At 43.3% G+C, this 26,079-nt stretch overlaps 1 protein-coding gene across 1 annotated transcript; it reads left to right on the forward strand.

Moving 5' to 3' along the window:
- The first annotated feature begins 21,818 nt into the window (after positions 1–21,818).
- LOC135875531 (histone H4-like) lies at positions 21,819–22,130 on the forward strand. Its single transcript, XM_065400401.1, has one exon. The coding sequence runs from the start codon at positions 21,819–21,821 to the stop codon at positions 22,128–22,130; it is 312 nt and encodes a 103-aa protein (XP_065256473.1).
- The last annotated feature ends 3,949 nt before the right edge of the window (positions 22,131–26,079 follow it).

The following is a 26,079-nucleotide window of genomic DNA, read 5'->3' on the forward strand; positions in this document are numbered from 1 at the left end:
ACATGCCCCCAGTACCCTGCCTCCAGTTTATTATTAATTGGGCTTGTATTTATTTGTATTGTAGTAGCACCTAGGAGCCCAAGGGTATATCTATGCTGCAATTAAAAACCCACGGCCGGCCTGTACCAGCTGACTTGGGCTCGCAGGGCTCAGATTAAGGGGCTCTTTAATTGCAATGTAGCCCTTCGGGTTCTGGCTGGAGCCCGGGTTCTAGGATCCTGCGAGATGGGAGGGTCCCAGAGCTTGGGCTGCAGCCCACACCTTAATGTCTACACCACGATTAGACAGCCCCTTAGCCTGAGCCCCGCGAGCCCAAGTCAGCTGACATGGGCCAGCCCCAAGTGTCTAATTGCAGTGTAGACATATCCCCAGTCATGGACCAGTGCCTCGTTGTGCTAGATATTGTCCAAACACAATACAAACAGACGGTCCCTGCCATTTGTCCCTGTCATCCCCTGATCCTTCTTTATACCCCTCATTCATATCCCCATCCTGACTCCAACCCCTTCAGATCTTTCCCTGCTCTCCTACCCCTCATCCATTTCCCATCCCCACAACTGCAGAAGCATAGCATTGAGCCAGTCCGCAGCAGGTCAATTTACAGTTATTAACACTATCAAATAATTGTATCCATTGCTCTGTGCCACTAAAGAGCAGGAGGGGGCTCCTTGATAGCAGAGGCAACCTCTGGGCCCCAGGAAAGAGAATCTCAGCTTTCAGTTTTAAAAGCACATCAATGTAATTTCTAGCCCTTTCCTTTTGAAAGTAGCCTTGAAAAGATAAACTGATGTAAACCATTTGCAGTGGCTGAAAGATGCAAACATCTGGGCTCCCTTTCTGGATCAGCAAGCTGTTCGTGCACGCACGCACACACACACATACACACCTGATTTACTGCACAAAAAGTGTGTCCAAAGAACTATATTGGTAACCGACCCCTAGATTCTCTTTACAGAACACACTTGTCTGCTCTGAGCATTTCTCCCCACTTATGGGGAATCAGTACTGGGATCCTGACCAAAACCAGACAAAAAAGAAAAACTGCCAGGAAAGGGTGGCTTGCTTCAGCCAAATGAAAAGAGCAGAGAGGGCCAGATCTTCAGCTGAGGTGGATGAGCATAGTTCCATAGAAGTAGATGGAGCCATAGTGATTTAGCCCGGCTGATGATCTGCCCTACAGTCCTTACCTATGCATAGCAAGATGGCCAATTTTCCTTGCTGCCTGGACCTGGGAACTCCCTGACCCTGTTTGTTACCTGGGCTGGGTGGAGGTGGGGTGGCAGAGTGAGAGAAAGAAGGTGCTTTAACTGTGTCTCCTTCTTATATCCCTGCTCTAATGTGCCCCTAATAAACTCCTTTCTGGTCTACCATAGCATGGGGTGTATACACTCCACCACAGCCACTCAAAACACTACGAGTTACTTTCCCTCAGAAAGGTTAGCAAAACAGAAAGCATGTGGTGGTTATAAACCAACCCTTCTGGAGCTAGGATGAGCCAAAACCAGAAAAAATTAGGAAGTTTTTCAAAAAGTGAAAAACCAAGGAAATGTTTTTAACGTGAAGGGTGAGATTCTGGGGGACAGCCCCAGGGGGAGCAGCACAGAAAGGCACAGCCTTGGGCCACCTTTTTGTCCTCCCTATTTTGGATTCCTCCTGGAGCTACCGCAGCCTCCCAGCATAAGTCAGAGCAGCCAGGAGTCTATCTAAGTCACAGGACCCTGCCCAACCTCCTGGGCTAATTAGGGACTGCTCTACAGTCCACAACAGTGGAGAAGCCTCATAGCTGCACGAGCTACAAGGACTGTCCACCCCCCTTTGACACACCCCTTTCGGCCCTTTGCACATTCCCTACACTGGGGCCTGGAAACGGCAGCCTATACAGGGATTACACCCCCAAAGAAACTCTCCCTGGCTAGCTAAGGGGCTTTCACAGTCCGTGTAGCAGGAAGGGGAATCTTTCCCCACCCCATAATTTTAAAACTGCTTTCCAATTTTTTTCCAGACTTCCCAGAAAAAATTCTCCTTTCAGTTGGGAAGTGGCAGAGGAATTTGGTTCTTTCGGGAGAAGTTAAGGGTCAGGGTTGAAAACCTGGTTAGCAGACAAAGGCATAAACAAAATCCAGGGACTAGACAAGTTCAGACTACAAATAAAGTGCTAATTTTTAAGTGGGAATAATTAACCATTGGAACAACCTACTCAGAGATGTGGCTGATTTCCCATCACTTGAAGTCATTAAATCAAGATTGGACGTCTTTCTAAAGAACAAGATCGAGCTCCACCTGAAGTTATGGCCACGCTGTAGGAATCTCTGGGTAACATTCCATGGCCTGTGTTATGCAGGAGGTCGGATTAGATGATCATAATGCTCCCTTGTGGATTTAAAATCTATAAATCTAATTAATCTTCATTTACTACTGTGGAACCTACTGCTGCTACATAATACAGTAATAATACTGAGCATTTATATAGCACTTTTCCTCTCTTGACATGCTCTGCAATGGTGGAGAAGTATCGGTTCCATTTTACAGGGTGAGAAACAAAGACACAAAACAATGAGGACCAAAACTGGAGTTGTGGATGCTCAGCCCCTCTGGAAGTCAGGCTCTATATATCCCAGCTGAGATGCTCAAAATAAGAAGACACTTTTGAAAAGTTTGGTCTATGGTGAGTTATTGACAGAAACAGGAATAGAACCAAGGTATTCCCCATCCCCTGTGCTCTATCCCCTGGCCTACCTACATTACTTCCATATTCCCCTCTTGACCCACAGCATGTGGTCCATGAGCTCTATAATAATTTATGATCAGCTCTAGCCAGGACCCAAACAGAAGAGGTGTGTAACCCCCTTTCAGATCACACTCCACTGGAGAGAAATACTGCTATGGAGCAAAGTGTGCTTAGGTCTGGGATCACATTTTAAAATGTCCATTCAGAGGCCCCGAGACTTACAGCCCTTACTCACCAAGTAATCCTTACTCACCACGGGGTTCCTTTGAAAGCAAGGTGACTACTCACATGAGTGGAGGTTGCAATGAAGAGCTTCTAGTGAGTATATTGAGATTTCTCCACCATTTATATGGAAGAGATGCTGCCAGTTCCTTTTCAACTGGACAAATTGCTTTCTATGGTAATGGTATTATTTAACTCTAAAACATTTTAAGGTACCGCTTGCATGAAAGATGTGATAAAAAATATAGTATTGACTTTTGCTATAGAATACAACAAATATAGACAGTAAAGTAGTGTTGTCCTGCATGTGTCTTATTTAATAATATTTACTTCTAAAATGTAGCAATAGATTTTTAATGTTAGATTATTTCACGGTATAATGGAATAGTAGCAACATTCCTTTTGATGGCAGGAGAAGTTTTGTCTGAGTTAGAAGTGCTAGCATAGGCACAACATCCTTTCAATGCCCTGGTAATATTTAATGGCCTGAACATTTGTATACATTTGTTGTTTATCATGGAGAAACCCAATGAAATAAAGTGTTATTCATGCAACTACTTTATTTTTTAAATATTACTAATACATTTTCTATCACTTGGCATCTGTACATTCAGATAAGGTTTGATCCTTGTATTTTTGAAGTACTCAGAACTCTCACTGTGGTCAACAGATGTAATGGATGCAGGGTTGGGGCTTTAAACATAAATATGTCATTTTGGGGTAACTGTTGTCCCTGCCTTCAGTCTCTGGAAAATGACAGCCCCTCATGTCCAGGTGAAGTGTTGCTCAGATATTACGGTGATGAGCAATACATTGAGAGGGTGACTGGAGAGAGCGAGCCAGTGAGAGAGAGATGTGCAATGGGACTTATTTGGCAACGACGGCACATCAGATTTTCCATAACTGCTACGGTAGATATGTAGAGACACACGTACAGCAAAGCACCCCATCCGTTCAAAATGTGAAGTACAAAATTATAAATAAAATAGTCACAAAAATCATGTCCCCGCCCCTTGCTCCTGGTAGGTAAAAGAAAATCGTCTCATTTTAGAACCCGGGGATTCTACAACGTTTCACGGGGCGTTTTCCACAGCAACGACACTGTGGAACTGCAGCGGTTCAAAGAGGGCAAAAAAGCCATAGTCTCCATCGAGGCCCCTCAACGTTAAAGTGACTGTATGAGTGTAGGATGAAATGGTTGCGGCACAGATGCACGTTCACTGACCATTGCTTCACAGACTGGTTTCATGTTAGGAAGGAAGGGGGATGGACAGCATTTTACCATGCAAAAGCAATGAGTGCTGCCCAGGAAGACTGGGATATTAACTCCTAGGGCTGAGAGGCAGCAGCAGCAGCAGCAGCGAGTTTCTCTTGCTCTTCTCCCCGCCCTCCCCCCCAACCCCATCTTCCAGGTTCAATAAAGATTACATCATGGAGAAAGTATGCAATGTAGCCTGAGACTCAAAGCCATCACAATTGGCGGCTGTTTAACTGTAATGTCGCTGAAACACATACTTTCCACCCCCCACTTTCCCCCTGACCAACCCCCCCATCCCACCCCAAGCCCTCGGCTTTTCGTACTATTAAGGGGAGCATTATTGGGGAAAGGAAAATCTGATCAAAACTGTCGACCGCCAACTGCCGATTTTCTATGGATTCAATAAAGGCCACCTTAACGATTTCCCTAATTAATGGATGACATCTTTGGCTGGAGGAGAGGCGATGTATTCTACTCTGCCTTAGTCTTTGTTAACCTTCTAATTAACTTTCATAGGTCACCCAGGTCTCCCAAACCTAAAAGTGAAGAGGGCCATTGTGCTAGGAGCAGTAAACTTACTTTTTCTGCCTGGATACTTAAAAGGGGGAATGATTATAGGCAGAGAAAAATAACTCCATTTAAAGTCTTTGTGACTACAGAGAATGCATAGGTCCCTGCCTTAGAAAATAATTGAAACACCATTTATACCAATATTTCCATGCATAATAAAACAAATTAGCAAAATGCATCTAAATTCAGATGCACACCTTTTTACAATGTGAACTTGGGCAGGTCAACAAAAGGATTTAGATTTACTGTGCAAATTGCAACTGCAACAGCAATCAGTCTTTTTACTGAATGATCTCAGGCAAAGAGTCTGAGCTAATAGTACGCACACACACACACACACACACACACACACACACACACACACACACCATCTAATACTATAATATTGGGCCAGATTTATCCAGGGTAAAACCACTGAAATCAATGGAATCGTGTCAGAATGAATTTGGCCCACTGCCTTTTGTGGAATCTAATATGGACCGACCATTGAACTGGAGACATCAAAGATGATAAACACAGTTCCCTTTCAAACAGACTGATGCAACCAAAAAAGGGTGGGCAGAAGGCATTTGGGTGGCCTTTTCCTGTGTCTACAATGTTTTCAGTGAAATTCTGCCCTCCTTCACACCCATGCAGCCCTACTGAAGTCAATCAGATTCTTTTCATAAGTTGCTATTAAAGTGCATGGTGTAGGATGAAAAATAAAACTTCATGGTGGCAACCTGAAGTTAATAAACCTGAAATTAATAGTGCCTTGAAAAGTAATGAATATGAGTGGTTCTGTGGCTTTGGGAAAACACATGGAATTAACAGTTCTCTAACTAACGTAGAATAGTAATAAGATAGTACAGAATAGGATAATAATAATAGTTCTCCCAATATAACACACATATGCACACTCACACACAAACTCACATACAGCTCCTTTCTCTTATATAAACAGGAATACAGAGCCCCAACAATTTACTTGTTCAAAAATGTTGCCTGGGGAGGGATAATTTAGAGCACGTTTTGCATTGAGGAAGAGGAAGTCTGATTTGGTGATTAAAACACAGGGCTGGCAATCAAGCTATCTGCGTTCGATTCCTGGATCGGCTACTGACTTGTAGTGGGATGTTAGGTAAGCCACTTAAGCCAGGTCTACACTAAAATGTTAGGTCAACCCAGCTACGTCGTTCAGTGGTGTGAAAAATCCACACCCCTGAGCAACTTAGGGCAGGTCTTCACTACAGGGGGGCGTCGATTTAAGATACGCAAATTCAGCTACGCGAATAGCGTAGCTGAATTCGACGTATCAGAGCCGACTTACCCCGCTGTGAGGACGGCGGCAAAATTGACCTCCGCGGCTCCCCGTCGACGGCGTTTACTCCCACCTCCGCTGGTGGAGTAAGAGCGTCAATTCGGGGATCGATTGTCGCGTCCCGACGAGACGCGATAATTCGATCCCCGAGAGATCAATTTCTACCCGCCGATTCAGGCGGGTAGTGTAGACCTAGCCTTAGTTAAGCTGGCCTAACCCCCTTCCATCAACCTAGCTACCACCTCTCAGTCACTGTAGTGAGTGTCTACACTGATGCGTGACAGTGGTGTAGCTGTGCGGCTGCAGCATTTCTAGTGAAGAGCTAGACATGGATTCTCTTTGATTCGGTTTCTCCATCTCTGTGGTAGGCGTGCCAATAACGTAATGTTTATAAAGTACGTTGAGATCCTCAGAGGGGATGCACAATAGCAGTGCCAAATATTAAGCAACAAACCAGAAGATCTAGGTTTTCAAACAGTTAAGTCTTTTATTACAATGGTTCGATTCTGCCGCTGTGTGCACGTTGCATAGCACTGAATTTTGTAATAGGCCAAGTGTAAGGTTTGGCCTGCAGCCTCTTTGTTATATACTGCCCTCAGTTCATATAGAGAACTCCCAGGTTCACCAACAGGCATTCCCCGTGCAAATCCAGGGAAGTACATGGCCCTGGCTGCTTAACTTTTGATACACTAGAATTCCATCTTCTTTCTAAAGTTTACTTTGGTTTGATAAGTCTTCTGCATTTGTGATGGCAAAGCCCAGCAGGAGATGTAGTTTACTCAAAAGGGGATGGCTATCCCTATACACATAGGGCTAGATTGTGAATTGTACTGAGGTAACATAAAGGGCCTGCAATGGAAACAGAAATGGTACCCTCAGAATCCCTTTGTCTCAGGAGGGTTCCTGGGCTTGCACAGAACCCAAGTAATGGCTTTATACCAGCCACTCTCACAGACTGCAGTGTAGGGGATGGGCCAGAGGTGGGAAGGGTCAGGGACAAGGTAGGAGTCCCTACAGTGCAGCACAGATATTCTGTCCTATTTTGAATGAATCATAGAAGCCAGTGCAACTTAGAGCAGCTCTGGGTTGCTCTAGGTTGCAGTGGGAAGGGGCAAGGAGGCCCTAATTCAGGCCAGAATTCAGGAGACAGAGGTGACTTAAAGCAACTTTTGCCCATCTTATTCCCCTCTTTCCACCTCCACACACATATACTTTCCTGTATCCAGCACAGAAAAGGAGTAAGAGGGAATCAGGTATATAGGGTCAGGTCAAAGTCATCCCTAACGTAACGCCCCAGTGTAACTGGGGTTAATTTGGCCCATACTTTTTTTTTTCAACTACTGTCTGAAACAGGTGACTCAGATGTGAATTCATTGAGCATAAATTGCCTCTGAGTTTAATTGAGAATAACATACATCTTGATACTCTCCAGCTGTGTAGCCAATAAGCAGCTATTCGGCTTTGTGAGTTCTTCCATCTCTCTGACCTAAATCAAAGATTCAGATGAAATATCTGGGACCCAGGAGCAACACAGACCAGCTCCTGCTGCTGTTGAATTCCAGGGGAGCAGTAAGGCTTTTGATACCGTCTCGCATGACCAAACTAGAGAAATACAACCTAGATGGAGCTACTGTAAAGTAGGTGCATAACTGGTTGGAAAACTGTTCCCAGAAAGTAGTTATCAGTGGTTCACAGTCATGCTGGAAGGCCATATCAAGTGGGGTCCTGCAGGGGCCAGTTCTGTTCAATATCTTCATCAATGATTTAGATAATGGCATAGAGAATAGAATGGCATAGAAAGTTTGCGGATGATACCGAGCTGGGAGGATAGGATAGGATTTTAGGATAGGCTTAAAATTCAAAATGATCTGGACGAACTGGAGAAATGGCCTGAAGTTAATAGGATGAAATTAAATAAGCACAAATGCAAAGTAATCCACTTAGGAAGGAACAATCAGTTGCACACATACAAAATGGGAAATGACTGCCTAGGAAGGAGTACGGCAGAAAGGGATCTGGGGGTCATAGTGGACCACAAGCTAAATATGAGTCAACAGTGTAACACTTGCAAAAAAAGCGAACATCATTCTGGGATGTATTAGCAGGAGTGTTGTAAGCAAGGCACGAGAAGTAATTCTTCTGCTCTACTCCACTTTGATAAGGCCTCAACTGGTGTATCGTGTCCAGTTCTGGGTGCCACATTTCAGGAAAGATGTGGACAAATTGGAGAAAGTGCAAAGAAGAGAAATAAAAATGATGAAAGGTCTAGAAAACATGAGCTATGGGGGAAGATTGAAAATATTGGGTTTGTTTAGTCTGGAAAAGAGACGACTGAGAGGGGACATGATAAGAGTTTTCAAGTACATAAAAGGTTGTTACAAGGAGGAGGGAGAAAAATTGTTCTCGTTAATCTCTGAGGATAGGACAAGAAGCAATGGACTTAAATTGCAGCCAGGGCTGTTTAGGTTGGACATTAGCAAAAACTTCCTAATTGTCAGGGTAGTTAAGCACTGGAACAAATTGACAAAGGAAGTTGTGGAATCTCTGTCATTGGAGGTTTTAAAGAGCAGGTTAGACAAACACCTGTCAGGGATGGTCTGGTTATTATTTAGTCCTGCCTTGAGTGCAGAGGACTGGACTAGGTGACCTCTCGATGTCCCCTCCAGTCCTATAATTCTATGATTCTATTATGTGACTTTTACTTCTGCAACAGATAGAGGTTTATAATATTGTTCAATTAATTATTACAGTAGAACCTCAGAGTTACGAACATCTCGGGAATAAAGGTTGTTCGTAACTCTGAAATGTTTGTAACTCTGACCAAAACGTTATGGCTGTTCTTTCAAAAGTTTACAACTGAACATTGACTTAATACAGCTTTAAAACTTTACTATGCAGAAGAAAAATGCTGCTTTCGCTTTATTTTTTAGTAGTTTACGTTTAACACAGTACTGGACTGTATTTGCTTTTTTTTTTTTTTAAGTCTCTGCTGCTGCTTGATTGCTTCCTTTTCCAAATGAGGTGTGTGGTTGACTGGTCAGTTCGTAATTCTGGTGTTTGTAACTCTGAGGTTCTGCTGTACTCCAGGTATAATCAAGTCAGTGATGTGGTTTAAAATTGTCTTCCTTTACTTAAGAACACATGTGTGAGAGAACATGAAAAAATGGAAGCTGTTTTCACAAAAATTAGTGCAAGACATGCTGTGCTACTGAACTATAAGTATTTTGTAACCATAGAAGTCAAAATTAAGATACGATTAGGGAGCCTGTTCTGAACTGGACAGTCAAAACGATGCATATAATAGATATAAACTTGTTCAGATTGACACATCTCTGGATCAATGCAAGGATTAAACACTGACCATGTTTTAGAGAAATACTGCTCTGCACAACCATATCCACAGCCAGATACACCAACACTGACTGATATATATCAAATGGAAACAGAAAGTATCAATCCTGTTGTCCCATCACTTGCCAGAACCTGCAATTGTTTAAGTCAGTGGGAGTTTGTCATTGATTTCAACAGGAACAGGACAGAGCCCTTTAAACTGTCCTCTGTCTGTGGGCCTAACCAGGCCATATACTGCTTCTAGGCCCTATATTGAGCTTCCGCTAATCTCAGTAGAAACTGTATGGACAGATCTAGGACAGTATATGGCCCTCACATTTACATATGTTGGTCACAGATCTTCAAAAGGACAGAACTTGGCCTGCTTTAATCTTATAACCGAGTGAGAATATACTTTTGGTAATGATTTGAATGCCTTCAATGGGGGGATGTATAATACTGTGCATCAAGGTGAATATTTCCTTTCACATATATTATGTATTTTAGCCCAACAATAAGTAATAAGTAACAAGTTTGATTCATTTTAGATCCAAAGCTCTTCTCGATCTGTTGAAGAGTTTCTTCTCTGCCTTTCTCAGAAAAAGGAAGTTGCATATAGAGTGGAGCTGGACAGTGAGAATCAACATTTGTAGAAAATTGTTTTAAAGATACAGGTCTTCACAGATATCGTTCAGCTCTGCTCTTGCATGGCTCCAAATGACTTGTGCCTGGAGCAGCATCTACAGCGCTAATTAATGGCACACTTTTCCAGAAGTTGCATGGTTTAAGAAGGTAAGCATCTGCATGCTCTGCTTTTTCCTCATATTATTCAGCTTCAGAGATTCGGCCGTCTTGGAAACACTGTCAGCTGGAATGGGCACTTTAATTATAGCATGGCTGTGTTAGAGCTTGGTTCTCCGAGTAAGAGCGCTACAGTCCCATTGATGGGATCACATACAACGGCGTTTCAACAAGGGGTCTCTGTAAGAAAAAGAAAGCTGATTGCAGCTAAACTTCCAAGAAAAAATGTGAATGGAAGCACATCTTCTCCTCCTGACATTGGTAGGCAGAGACACTATTAATGTCAGTGATGTGCAACTAGAGGAAAAAGGAAGACCAGAACCCTGCCACTTTGTGACTAAAAAAATCACAGGCAATTAGGTAGGGTTGGACATTTCTGGGGTAGACAGATGATCCGTTATTACTGGCCCTTTCATCTTAGTGGCTTACTTGGCTGAAAGTGTTCAGTGGCCCCAGTGCCAGGTTCCACCTGTGGAGAGGCCTTCTTCCTAAAACAGGAGATCCTTAGGGAGGACCTTGTGGTTAAGGCACATAGGAAATCTAGGTTCAGTTCTTGGCTCTGACACAGACTTCCCGAGTGTCCTTGGGCAAGTCCCTTCATCTATCTGTGCCTCAGTTCCCCTTCTGTGAAATGGAGATAATATTATTTCCCTTCTCCCAACCTTGGCTTTTCTCAACTTAGACTGTAAGCCCTTTGGGACAGGGACTGTCTCTTACTGTGTGTCTGTACAGAACCCAGCACAATGGGTCCCCGAGTCTGGATGGCTATAATTTAGGTACTATAATCAAAATAATGAATAATAAATAAATAACTTAGATGCACTGTAAACTTCCTTTGAACTGCCTGTGCATCTTTAAAGTGTTTTAATAATGATATTGCTAATTAATTCTGTATATTTAGTTAAGATAAACATTACAGTAAAACATAAGGTCTAGTCTTTAATAACACACAACAAAATGCTTTAAACTTAGAAATTTGTCAGACTGAGGCTGAGCGGGGGTTTGGGGGTCCATGAAAAAATGTAAATCAAAATGGGGGTCCTCGGGTTGCTAAAGTTTGAGAATCGCTGTTCTAATGTAATGAGCCCGATTCTCACTTACACAAAGACCCCGTCATACTGCTCTAGCAGTGTAAAGGGGCCTTAAAGTGGCATAAACTATATTCACACCCATTTTAAGGCCCCTTTACACTGCCAGAGCCATATAAAGGGGCTTAGCCCTGGATCCTCAAAGGTACTTAGGTGCCTACCTCCCATTGAAATCAATTGGAGGTGGGCGCCTAAATACCTTTGAGGATCTGGGCCTTAGCATAAATGCAGTCACTTTTCAGAGCAGAACGGCGCTATACATGAAGAAAGAAGGAAACTATTCTTAACACAGAAGAAAAAGTTACAATGCAAGGGCCTGATCTTGCAACCTCCACTTAGTATTATTGCTTATTATTTGTGTTGCAATACTGCCTACAAGCCCCATCAAGATCAGGGCTCCTTTGTGCTAAGCCATGGACAAACAAACGGAGGAAAGGGGTGGGAGGGAGAACAAGGATAACGAAAATATGATCACCTGGTTCCCTAAGTGGCTATTGCATAACTTGATGGCTCAGAAGATCTCTGTTTTTAAAAAATAAATAAAGTCAACTATCCCTGACTGATGCACAACTAAACTACTCGTAGGTCTCACAGCAGGGGTGGCTTTTGAGGAGGAGAGGGCAGTGGCCTTATCTATTTATTAAGGTAGAGCATCCCAGCACAGAGAAGGTTGTGGGAGAAGCTGACATACTGACGTATAACGCTTCTCTCATTGATGGAGCGCTGGAGGCCAGGGTGAAGAGCAACAGCACAAAAGACAAGAGACAACCAACAGGGCAGAACTACGTTGTAAAGGCCCTTGGTGATGAGAACAGGAAGCTTGACTGGGATGTGGCGAAAGAGGGGGTGCCGGTGGAGGGATCTGAAGAGGCGGTGGGGGAGATATGATCAGAGCAACAGGTAAGAAAAATAGTCTCATGGTTGCAGTGTGAATGGCGGTGGGAGATGAGTGTGTCAGAGAGAAGCAGATTGCAGTAGCCCAAGAGGAAGGAATGATAATAAAGGCTTGAATTAAAGTTTAGCAGCATGGACAGAGTGAAAGGGTCAGAGCTGGAAATGTTACGGAGGACAAAATGGGGAAGGTATAGAAACCTGGATCGATAGGGATCTAGGGACGAGGTTCCAGTCCCAGCCTCGGGGTGGGCAAGGCTAGGGATGTAGGGGAAGCAGCATGCTCAGCCTTTGGGAGGGAGCACCTCACTTGGATCAGCGCAACCCTCTCTGGCTAACTGAGTAGCACCAAAGCCAGGCTCTGCAGGGAGCCCTATCCTTCAGTGATCCGGGCATTGAGGCCTTGAAGTAGGGGACTCACAGGGTTCTGACAGGAAAGCAGAGGCAAACTAGGGTGCATCAGCACCCAGCTCTTCCTGCAGGAGAACTCCAGATGCTAGAAGTTCACATCTTCAAGCAATTCTACCCTACATCTCAGCACACCGATAAGTTTGTAAAAGGGGCACAGTATGTGGCGAATGGCATCAGATATCACAGCACTGAAGAAATAACCTGGAGAGTTATTTTGCATAAAGTCGCTTGGAAAACCCACTGTTAAGTATTGAGTGTATTCAGTCTGGCCAGTCTTCCCATACAGAGACAAGCCTGAGCTGCTGCTGGAGCTGCGGTATGCTTTGCTTCATGCTCTTTATCCTTCTGAGTCTCCTCAGATTTCCCAGTCATGGAGACCAGCAGCCCCACTCAAGGAGGCTGTCCTTGTTCACATGAGTCGCTCCACTGAAGTCAATGGGACTACACATGTGAGTACAGATTACTCAAGGGAGGAAGATTTCTTATACCCATCCCACAGCAAACACAGGAGCCTTGGTTACTAAGAGCACTGATGTTTGAGGTTCAGAGGCAGAAAAAAATTAAACTAAGCCATTCAAAACACCTAGAAAATTAACCTAAAGAATCTTTTTAGCCATACAAATGTCATCATTAAAAATCCAATGCCACAGGGCCTTTCAGGGCCAGAGGCGAGTTACATGTGTTCCATTGGGGGAGCAGGGATAGCTCAGTGGTTTGAGTATTGGCCTGCTAAACCCAGGGTTGTGAGTTCAATCTTTAAGGGGGTTGCTTAGGCAAAATCAGTACTTGGTCCTGCTAATGAAGGCAGGGGGCTGGACTTGATGACCTTCCAGCTCTATGAGAGAGGTCTCTCTCTCTCTATATATATATATATAGATATATTGGGAAGTTCAGATTGTCCCTTTCCCTGGATTTCTCATTTCTCACCCTGGATAGTCACAAAATATTGGATCTAAAGCTTTCAAGAGACTCATGGCGCAAGTTTTTCTGGACCAAAAGGCCAGCTCTGAGTGGCTATGCTGGGATAGCAAATAATCTGGGGTCAGTGACGACCTTTCAACTGGAGAGGTCAGTTTGCTTTGGTTATAGTTTCAAGGTTCCCTCTGCAAGGAGGGTGAGGATTTAGTTTTATGTTTTTGAATGAAAGTTGAGATTCTCCTTTACATTTCCTGCTCCCCCAAACAAAGGGAGACCCCCCAACCCTGGGCTTTGTGAACCCCTATGGGCCAGTTTTTGCAATTTCCTACAAAATACTACAGACTCTTTAGCAGACTAAACTCTGAGTAACGGAAAGCATGGCTTTGATTGAGGATCCAGCAGAGGAACTGCATGATGTTTGCCTTTATGTGATATGTAGACTTTGGGCACATGTTTCTGGAACCTTATGAGTCAACTGTTGTGACCTAGGTTATCCAGCATAATGTATGTTATTGTCTATTCAGCCCTGTAAGTGTACACGGGGCCGTAGAGTGAGGGAGGTGTAGCAAATAAATAACCAGGGTCCTTGTCCCAGGGGTTTAATGGTCTTGGCACATGCAGGTAAGAAATGGAACAATACAAGAGAACAGCACTGGTTTCATGATGCACACAGTGTTTGGTAAATATAATCCCATATCTGGGACTAGATTTATTCTGGTCTCAAATCTCTTGTTCTGAAAGGCATCCAGTCTCTCCTTAGTTCCCCTTCATCTCAGTATAATCCTAACTGGGACTAACACCTCATGCCCAAGTCTTTTCTCTCCCTGCCATCTACAATCTTCCGGGCACCTCCTCCTCCCCCTCTGCTGCATTTTTGTTGCTTGGCTTCCTCTCTCTCTTCTTCTAGTGTCAGTCTCTACCTGGAGGTTCCTGGGATTTGAGCCAGCACCTTGACTATCTAGTCAAGCCCAGCACCCCTCACCTCCTCTGTTTTGGGCTTTAGCAATGGACCAGCTCTCCTACTGGCTGACTTGCCGATTTATCCTCAGGTTCTAACATCTGTCTCCACATTTCTTCTCTCTCCACTCCTTCAGCCTTGCCTGTTCCGCTCCCCCTTGACCTTCCCCTCACCCCGTTTGTGACTTCCCGTTCATTCACCACTCCAATTTTGCTGCAGACTTGGACTCTCTCCACCCTCCCTCCAATCCATTGATTCCATTGTATTTATCTATAACTTCATGCTCTCCTCAACACTTGACACCTGTTGCCTATTCGTCCCCACTAACCCCTAGGCTTTGTACTATCTTCTGCTCTCTACTTTCACTCTTGCCTTGGGTTCCTTTTCTTTTTGTTTTCAAACATGTCCCTGCATCCTCCATAAAAATGCATCCCTCTCTCCATCTCCACTTATATGTCTATAGGATAATGGAAGGATAAGCCAAACCGGATCATCAGCTATGATATTTTTATTTCAAAGAGGGCAGATTTTGGAGAATTAATCAAAGAAGTGATATGGATTGAAGAGCTTAAGGACTTAAACGTGGAGGAGGCTTGGAATTGCTTCAAACCAAGTATACAAAAAAAAAAAACTATCTGAAATTTGCATCCCAAGCAAGGGGAAAAGACATGTAGGGAAAGGCTCCAGACCCATCTGGATGAATATCCACCTCAAAAAGGTTATTAGGAGTAAGCAGAGAGCCTACAGGGAATGGAAAAAGGGGCTGATCAGCAAAGAAAGCTTCATTGCAGAGGTTAGAAAATGTAGGAATAAAGTGAGAATTGCTAAAAGTCAAGCTGAATTAGCTCCTGCCAAAGAAATTAAAATTAATAAGAGGGGGTTTTTTAGTTATAAAATAATAAGAAAATAAGGATGGATGAGGTTGGGCTGCTAAAATATATATATATGAGAGAGAGAGAGAGAGAGAGAGACACACACACACACCTATCTCATAGAACTGGAAGGGACCCTCAAAGGTCATGTGAGTCCAGCCCCCTGCCTTCACTAGCAGGACCAAGCACTGATTTTGCCCCAGATCCCTAAGTGACCCCCTCAAGGATTAAACTCACAACCCTGGGTTTAGCAGGCCAATGCTCAAACCACTGAGCTATCCCTCCCCCCATGCAGTACTGATGGGAAAGAGATTAAAGATATCTAGGTATGGCCCAAAAACTAAATGAATACTTGGCCTCAATTTTCAATAAGGCTGATAATATGGAACGTAGCCATGAAGGCAGTATGGCTGATGGAAATGGGTGTCTAGAAGTGGAAATGACCACCTTTGAGGTGGAGGAAAATCTTAAAGAGTTTAATGCACTCAAATTGGTGGGAACCAGATAATTTCCATCCCAGAATACTGAAAGAACTGGCACATGAGATTGCTAGTCTGCTAGCAAGGATTTTTAATAATCTATATAGGGGTGGTACCATATGACTGGACATTAGTTAATGTTGTACCTATATTCAGGAAAAGGAAAAAAGTGATCTGGGCAGTTATAGACCTGCTAGTCTGACCTCAGAAGTATGCAAAGCTTTAGAACAAATTGTGAAGGAAAGGGATAAATGGTAAAGGGAATGTAATGCAACTTGGGTTTACCGAAGGTTCATCGGGAGAATCTAACCTGATTTCCTTCTTTGAGAAACTAACTGATTCTTTTTATACTTGGACTTCAGTAAAGCATTTGACATGGTACCAAATAGGAATTAAATTAGGAAAGATGGGGATCAGTGCAAGAATTGTGAAGTGGATAAGAAAGTGGCTAAAGAGTAGAAGGCAATGGATTGTGCTGAAAGGTGAGTCATTGGACTGGAGGGAGGTTATTAGTGGAGTCCCTCAAGGATCTGTATTGGTACCAAGCTTACTTAATATTGTTATTAATGACTTTGGCACAAAAAATAGGAGTGTACTAATAAAATGTGCTGATACAAGTTGAGGAATCACATTAGTGGCTCATAGTCATCCTGCGGTCATCCCACACACCCAGGTCTCTCTTGTCCTCTGTTGCTTCCAGCTGATGAGCCCCCAGTTTGTAGCAGAAATTCTTATTAGGGCTGTCAAGTGATTAAAAAAATTAATCGCGAGATTAATTGCACTGTTAAACAATAATAGAATACCATTTATTTAAATATTTTTGGATGTTTTCTACATTTTCAAATACACCTCTACCCTGATATAATGCGACCCAATAGAACACGAATTCGGATATAACGCGGTAAAGCAGTGCTCCAGGGGGGTGGGGCTGCGCACTCCGGCGGATCAAAGCAAGTTTGATATAACGTGATTTCACCTATAACGCGATAAGATATTTTGGCTCCCGAGGACAGCGTTATATTGGGGTAGAGGTGTAATATTAATTTATTAGCATAGCAAATACATATTTTATCTTCATAGTTAATATTTAGATTACTAATAATTATGTCTAGAATATTATTTTAAAGACCCTTAAATGGAATAATTCTAATTTTGTGTTGTAGTATGCCTTCCCCTATATGTCAGAGCAATGCACACAAATAGGTGGAAAATCAGATAACTAGGTCAAAGGGGGATGAAAAAACCTAATTTCTGATTTTCCCTTACAAGAAAAAAATACATGAAAATGAACTGCAGGTAACTTTTTTTGGTATTTGTGTGCATATATCATGCTATTATATCACCCTAATGAGGAGAGCACCATCTGATAAGAGTCTCTCTTCTTCATGTGTGGTATTATAAGGATCACCTTTTCTGAAAGAAGGACCAAATATGATGAAATTGTGTATCAAGTGTCATGAGATCATCACAACCATAAAAGTGATTAACTACCCCCGAAATATGCCCAGATAACCTTAACCACGGAACGACTGCAGGAATCTGAAATGTCTAGTAAGATCTGTATGTAGCTTGATATCTGAAAAGGATACATCACCTCTCTCTCTTTTTATTTCTGACTGCTCCTTTATAAGTTGCAAAGTTTTCATGCATGCATTAAATCAACCAACCATGGGACTTAACCTGCATTCCTTGTACATCCTAATCTCACCTTGAAGTCAGTGGGAGTTTGGGGTGAGCCAAAGAGACCACTGAAGTCAGACACAAAGTAATCAATGCTTATTGTCCATTTCCACATGGGAAAACCTCCATAATTAAAACGAAGAATGGTAGAAGTAGTAGTAGGCCATGATGTCCTCTATGAACATGTTATTATTCATGATCATCATACAGTGCCTTGCATCCAAGGAGCACAAAGCATTACAGAAAACTGCAGGAATGGCTTTATAATATATGGAAAAGTTTATCACCATTAAACAAGAGCTCACGTTAAATCCCCCATGCACAAGTACACACACTCAGGACCCTAGGACCCAGTTGGTTTGCTGGCATGCACACATACACCAGTATGGATGGTTTGTTTGTCCTTTTATTTGTTTTTTTTCTCACTCTTGTCTTAGGGGAGAAGCAACTTTAGAGCATGGGAGAGACAGACAGAGAGAGCATGACGCCCTATAATCCAACAAGTCAACTTCCCGAGCTCAAACACGAACTGATTTTTTTTTCTTCCCCCGCCTTATAAAAAAGAAATTGACTTTTGTTTGGAGTTTGTGAGAAGTGGGACTCGGGGCCCAGTCAATGGGGCTCCCCGCGGCGCAGGCTGAGTGGAGCCATCTCGAACCAGTCAGCCGCGGCACCAATTAATCCGCTCTTTGTCACAGCCCCAGCCTCAGCAGCAGCAGCGGCAGTGGCGGCAGCGGCAGCAACACATTTGCCCATTGTTCAGCCCTTCATGCAATGGGATTTACCCTTTCAAAGAACCAGTTTTGTCCCAAAGAGTTCGAGCGGAAGTTTCTCACTGACAATTTGCCCCAAATAGATAGATTTGTCAGCAGCAACCTTTAAAAGCAAAAAGCCACACCAGAAAAAAAAAAAAAAAGGTGCATCCCTCTGTCTGTGGATCTGGCCTGGTGAGGTGAGCTAGGGACGCAGTCTGGCTCTGAGGTAGGGGAGAACTAAGCGGCCTGGATGGGGCGCTTGTTTGCCTCAGGACAGATCATGGGAAGGGTAAATGGCCTGGATGGGGCTCTTATTCATCTCCTGACAGATATAACAGGGAAGCTAACACGCTTCCAAGGCTGCTGAGTTCTGAAAGGCTTTAGGGGAGGGTGTTCTTTTACATGCCGTTGGCATGCTTGCTCCACAGCATTGCATTAGGCCAAGCAGGCTTTACGGACTCCAGAAACACCGGTGGCAGGGCTGGAGCAACAGGCCAGGCCCGGTTCTCCATTGCCCAGCCCCTGGGCTCCTCATTTACACCAGTGCCAACTGGATGTAAAATGCTACTACATCGGAATGGGAACACTTCCCACATGCAGTGCACTGGTGTGAATGACTGCCCAAGGGGCAGGGGCAGGGCAAAACAGCCTTGCAGTCTTTTTCAGGAGCAGGGCTGCTTCACTGTGCTGGGGCAGGTCTTCAGCTGCTGGTATAAATTGTCATAGCTCCCTTGTAGTCAATTTATACCAGCTGAGGATCTGCCCCCCTAAGGCTGCAAAACAGCTATTTGCACCTGACAAGGTGAGCAGAGGAGTATACTCATGCACACAGCCTAGCCCAGGAGAACAGGCCCACTGGAGGGTAGCCTTTAGGAGCTGTGCCACCCTATCAAGCATACAGAAATGCACACGCTAGAGGAAGCGGGGCTATCATCAAGGAAAAAGTTTCAATAATCTCAGTTTAGAGCAACAGTTTGAGAGAGAGTGAAACACATGATTGATCTCACCAATGACTCCACCTCCCTTCCCATAACACCCTTTCCTGCGCATATAGAATCATAGAATATCAGGGTTGGAAGGGACCTCAGGAGGTTATCTAGTCCAATTCGCCTGCTCAAAGCAGGACCAATCCCCATAGGACGTGGGTGGATGTGACGCTTATGTGAGCTCTGTGATGCTGGAAATTAAAGCCCTCTATTTATCCAGAAACTGCTGGGAGGGGTTCAATGGCCTGACTCATAGGATCAGCCTTGTACATGCCAAGGAACTGTATCAAACCCAGGATTAGGCAAATGTACATGGAATTTGCCCAATTCCAGGAGCCCATCCTCAGCAAAGATGCCCAATTCATTGAATAATAAGTAGTTCTTTTGTAATAGGGGCCCTTATCCACAGCCCTTAAAGTGGACTGGGTCATGGGGCCAGGCGAGGGAGGGGGGGCTCTGTGTCACAAACCAAGCCAAGAAAACCAGAGATCTCTGAGACAGGCCCATGGCAGGCTGCCTACCAAAGAGGGGGCAGTAGAAATGTATCTAACCCAGCTATCCTGGCCCTACACTTTTGCAGGGAGCAAATGAAATCACATCATTGGGAGATAACAAGTCTGGCTCTTCTATGGGACCACTTCAAATCTACCAGAGATAAGGCAAGACAATCTACTTCATTCAAGACCATCAACACTTGAGCATTGCTTGACTTACAGTTAGCTATTTTATAGCACTCAAAAGTTTACTAGGAACTTCACAGAAGACTGAAAAATATGGGACCAAGTTCAGAGTGATGTGTAAGATGGTGTCAACCCCTTTACACTCACTTAAGATCACGTAGCCCTGCTTTTGCCTGCTTATAAAAAGTGAGGTGTTAAATGATGTTTGGGACAGCTTTAACTAACTCCTTCTTCTGGCTCCACAATGGGCAAGTTCCACTCCTTCAAAGCAGTCGTTCTCAACCAGGGGTACACGTACCCGCGGGAGCACACAGAGGTCTTCCCAGGGGTACAGCAACTCATCTAGATATTTGCCTAGTTTTACAACAGGCTACATTAAAAAGCACTAGCGAAGTCAGTACAAACTAAAATTTCATACAGACAATGACTTGTTTATACTGCTCTATATACTATACACTGACATGTAAATACAATATTTATATTCCAATTGATTTATTTTATATTATATGGTAAAAATGAGAAAGTAAGCAATTTTTCAGTAACAGTGCGCTGTGACACTTTTGTATTTTCATGTCTGATTTTGTAAGCAAGTGGTTTTTAAGTGAGGTGAAACGTAGGGGTACGCAAGACAAATCAGACTCCTGAAAGGGGCACAGTAGTCTGGAAAGGTGGAAAGCCACTGCTTTAAAGCCTCTTGCACCTCAGTAGAGCAGGTTTAAGTGAAAATATGGCTCTCAGAGTAAGCATGGGTGTGTGTCTAACTTAGACCTCCTTATGCTTGTGAATTTGGTCCACAGCACCTGTCCCCAAAAGCGAACAGTCTAAATACTAGAGATGACAAAATGGGAGGATGACAAAAGGTAGGAAGGGGACAGGCTGAGGAAGGGCAAGCGTTACACAGCAGTGCAATCATGTGGTCGCTCAATTTAGGCATATCTACCTTGGGGTGGTTCTTTTCAGTTTCATTGTTGTTGTTTGATTGGCGTGGATGGGAGGGTTGATTTTTTTAAACCAGACTGCCCACACTGACCTCACTCGGGCTCAATCCGGTGAGATGCTGAGCATTTCCTGAAATGTGAGAAGTGCCCTTAATTCCCAGGGCACTGAGTATCTCAGAGGATCAGGCCGCCCTTTTGAATTTAATAGCAAGTCCTGCATTTTCAAATATTGTTTTGTTAAAATCATCGAGATATGGGGCTGTGTCTCTTGGAGCAACCTGGACTTTGGGCCTCTAGACATGGAAAATCCACCTAAGGATGGGGTCCAAGGAGGTTGCAGTGGTCCAAGGCATCCGCAAGCTCTGCTAGTGGCACCGGCTAGCACAACTCCAAATGCGGTCAGGACACCCAGGAGAGATGCTTATTCCACATCTCTCATGGGGAAGCTCCACTAGTGGGATTCCTATGGAAGTCCAATGGTAAATTAAAGCTGCCTTCCCCTGGCAGAGCACTGGAAAACAGCCCCTGCATCCGTGAGGGGAAACCAAGCTCATGAAGTTAACATAAGCAGAGCTGTACTTTGCTCATCAGGTGATGGCTTTGCTTATGATCTCTTACAGACCAGAAATACAAACAGTTGGTTTTACAGTGTGCAATAATTCCACTGCAGAGCAGCAGTTGATTTCTTATTGTGACGCTGGCAAACCAGGTGCCAGCTCATGCTAAGGGCCCCATGTCTCCACTGAACACTGACAAATACAGAGCTAGAATTAGTCTGGCTCACCTGTGTGTTAGTATGGTCAAAACAGGTATTAGAGTTATAGAAATGTGCTTAGTCTTTAGTCTGTATTGAATGCTTGTATGTTGCCGCATGCATTAATCTCACTTAACATCTGTATCTCATATTGTAAGGTGAGCGTTTGCATTATCATTGTGTGTGACTTGATTTCGCCATGTCTGGTGGCGGTAAGAGTGGTAAAGGCTTGGAGAAGGGAGGTGCCAAGCGCCATCGTAAAGTGCTTTGGGATAATATCCAAGGTATTACCAAGCCAGCTATTCGTCACTTGGCTCGACACGGTGGGGTGAAGCGTATTTCGGGGTTGATCTATGAAGAGACCCGGGGAGTGCTGAAGGTGTTCTTGGAGAACGTGATCTGCGATGCTGTCACTTACGCTGAACATGCCAAGAGAAAGACTGTAATGGCTATGGATGTGGTGTATGCCCTGAAGCGCCAGGGTTGTACTCTCTATGGTTTTGGCGGCTAAACGGGTCACTAAAGTCAACAGGATAAGCTTCTGCAACTGTGTAAATCACCAGACAGGCGAGAAGCATGAACTAGTGTGAAACAATAGGCTCCAACAGAAGGTGTGCAAAAGAGCCCTTCGACACCAGACAAACGATTGTGGAACATGACAGGACAAAAGACTTTGTCGATTGCTCTCTCCACTCTCAGCCCCAATATGGGCAATATGCCAGTATCTGCAACTTGTAGCAGAAGGGGGGAAGGAATAAAAAGCCCTAACAAGGAGGAACTATATATTTATACCGCTTGGACTGTGAGAGGCAAGGATTACTAAACATAAGCAAAAGATCCCCACAGCTTAGCCTGGGTTAGCCCTAAGGGACATATAGAGCTTGCTTATTATAGAAGCTTCTATCACCTTTTGAAAATTAAGACTAACTCATTTGTGTGTATATGTTTACCTGCTTTAACCTTGTAAATAACTCTCTTGTTTCCTTTTCCTAGTTAATAAAGCTTTAGATAGTTTATTGTAGGATTGGTTACACAGATTGTCTTTGGTGTAAGATATAGCATGCAACTGAGCTGGGTTAAGTGACTAGGCTTTTGGGACTGGGAGTAATCTGAATTTATCACAAAGGCAGGTTTACCTGGGTGGTGAGATGGATCAGAGTACCCAAGAGGATTGTCTGTGACTCCATGTTAACATTGTTATAGTGCCTGAGGAGTTTATAGCTGGTAACATCTGAATACAGAACTTGCAACCAATTTGGAGTTTGTGCCTGAGATAGGTACGCAGGATCTTACGCCACTGCAGGGTAGCTTGACACTCATGTGTAAGGTGTGAAAGGTGAAAGGAAAGAACTTGTTCTTTACTGATCCATCAGGTGATTAGGTACTTAACCTCATATAGGGAAAAACTCTAGGTGGTGTCTAACAAGACTTCAGCAGTTTGAGCCGCTACTTGCTGCAGATGACAATACAATAGTATTTAAACAAATGTATCTGACAACAGAAAACTGGTTAATTATCAAGCAGTGGTTTTGTAGTTAATTCTCCCTGTACATGTTCAGTATTTTGTCCATTTTTAAAAGGGTTTTATAAACCATTGTTTAAAATTTAGGACAGTCCCCTCTGAACCTCACCAAAGGCTTTTACGCAAAGTAAGCTGCCACGGGGTAAGAGGGAAGGTGCTCTCATGGATTGGTAACTGATTGAAACAAAGAGTAGGTATAAATGGTCAGTTTTCAGAATGGAGAGAGGTAAATAGTGGTGTCCCCCGGGATCTGTTCTGGGACCAGTCCTATTCAACAGATTCATAAATGATCTGGAAAAAGGAGTAAACAGTGAGGTGGCAACATTTGCAGATGATATAAAATTACTAAAGATAATTAAAACCCAGGCAGACTGCAAAAAGCTACAAAAGGATCTCTCAAAACTGGGTGACTGGGCAACAAAATGGCAGATGAAGTTTAATGTTGATAAATGCAAAGTAATGCACATTGGAAAGCATAATCCCAACTATACATATAATAAGATTGGGACTTTTCAGCTTGGAAAAGAGACGGCTACGGGGAGATATGATTGAGGTCTATAAAATCATGACTAGTGTAGAGAAAGTAGATAAGGAAGTGTTGGTTATCCTTTCACATAACACAAGAACTAAGGGTCATCCAATGAAATTAATAGGCAGCAGGTTTAAAACAAATAAAAGGAAGTATTTCTTCACACAACACACAGTCAACCTGTGGAACTCCTTGCCAGAGGATGTCGTGAAGGCCAAGACCAGGAACAGGGTTCAAAAAAGAACTAGATAAATTCATGGAGGATAAGTCCATCAATGGCTATTAGCCAGGATAGGCAAGAATGGTGTCTCTAGCCTCTGTTTGCCAGAAGCTGGGAATGAGCGACAGGGGAGGGATCACTTGATGATTACCTGTTCTGTTCATTCCCTCTGGGGCACCTGGCACTGGCCACTGTCGGAAGACAGGATACTGGGCTAGATGGACTCTTGGTCTGACCCAGTAGAGCCATTCTTATGTTCTTATGTTAACCATCTTCTTAGTTGGAACAAAAAGTATTTGTTAGAACAAAAGACGTCATCTCCAATTTTGACTCTTTGTAACTAACTGAAAAGTAATAGCTGTATACTATAGTGCCAGGCAACTGTGCTTTCACCCTGCTAGCACTACCCCAAAGCAGAATAAATATCAAAAATGGTTAACACTAAAAATATTAGTATTAATATTTATAAAAATACTCTCTGCATGTACGTCACCATATTACATTAAACCATATTTATTGCCATTACACCATCCACACTAACCCTGAGAGGATGTTTAAATATACTATATATTGCCATACACAGAATCATGACACAAGAGAAAGAACTATCCCATGATTCCCAGCACCGTTTACACTGATCTGTGTTTCACTAGGAGAAGGATCTCCCCCAACAAAGATGTAAAATATTTGAAGGTTCTCAGCCTTTATCATGTGAGCCACATCTTGCTAAAGAGACTGTCTCATGCACCATCTTCCCTCCCATTCCCAATCACCTAGAGCTCCTTCGTTTGTGTTTGTAGTCACAAAATATCCCTGTGATAGCTACAAAAAACTGTGCACATGGAAAAGTAACATTGGGAAAGTCTTTAATATATATCTGTAGCTTCTTTTAAAGCAATTTAGCAGGTGAAATCAGACAACTCTCTGCAGTCCACCAGCAAGTCCTCCAGGAACCACAGTTTGAGAGTCCCTGAAACAGATCACAAGTACAAAGAAGCAGTGTCCAAGACTTCAGAAGAAGGCAAACCCTGCGTGACCTCATAAAGCACCCAACCAATATTGCAATGCAGTACATGGTGCTATTTTCTTCCTGGCCTTGCAGGCGATCACTTTACAGCCTGAAGTATGTGATTTGTGTTCTATGAAGCGAGTGATCACCTGTATTTTAGCCTGCATAGCTATAAACATTGCTAATGATCACACAATTGTAAAACCCTTTCTAAAATCCAGACACAGAAATGGACTTAATCTGTTCAAGCAGCCAAGAATGCCATATGCTGGCTCTGTGCTCCTAAGGGAATATTTATTTGTGTTGGTTCTAAATTCACTGCCCTAACTAGACACTTTGGGCCACATCCTCAGCTACTGTAAATAGACACAGCTCTGTTGAAATCAATGGAGCTGCACCTATTTACAACAGCTAAGGATCTGGCCCTTTGGAAGGACCTTCTCTGTTGGCATTATGCCGTGTATTCTGTGATTGCCTAAGAGATCCAGTTATTAATATGTTTCTGCAGCCAACTCTGTGAAACCAGTCCACAAGACAGAAAAATCCTAGGCTAACCTATATTAAACAGGGCCATATTTGACACAACCCCCTCCCCCACCCACACCAAAAAAAGAACTCAGGGCTTAACCATGGTTGTTGCTGTAATGCATTTGTACAATGATTTTTAAAAAGCTGAAGTGTGGCTGCAAACCACATGGACCACTTGTAGTCAGTTATCTTTTCTTCACAGTTTAAAAGTATAGTATTTGAACGTTTCCCATATCAGAGTGCATTGGGCCTGATCCTGATCTCACACTAGTTTTACACCAGTGTAACTCCATTGACTTCAGTTGAGTTATTCCTGATTTAGGTACCAGTGCCAGATCAAAATTAGGCCCATTCTCTCCAAAGTGAACGTAACTATTAGATTACTAAAATACTTGTATTTACTTCTAACAAGTAAATCAAGATGCTAATTAGAACAGCTTTACTAGGGATTTTTGCTTCACGTTGTCCTGATGGGGTCAGGTACCAATGCGGGCATACAAGACAAGCCTGCCATTTCCTTGTATAAAGGCATATGGGATTAATGGAGGTTTTCGTTGATGCAAGTGAATTTGGGCTGAATTGCCTGCACTGCTTCATCTATGAATAAAGATAATGAGAGAATGTTCAATGACTAGAAAACTTTGTTAGTGTG

The sequence above is a fragment of the Emys orbicularis genome, chromosome 3 (genome assembly GCF_028017835.1).
Source record: "Emys orbicularis isolate rEmyOrb1 chromosome 3, rEmyOrb1.hap1, whole genome shotgun sequence".
Taxonomy (NCBI): Eukaryota; Metazoa; Chordata; order Testudines; family Emydidae; genus Emys; species Emys orbicularis.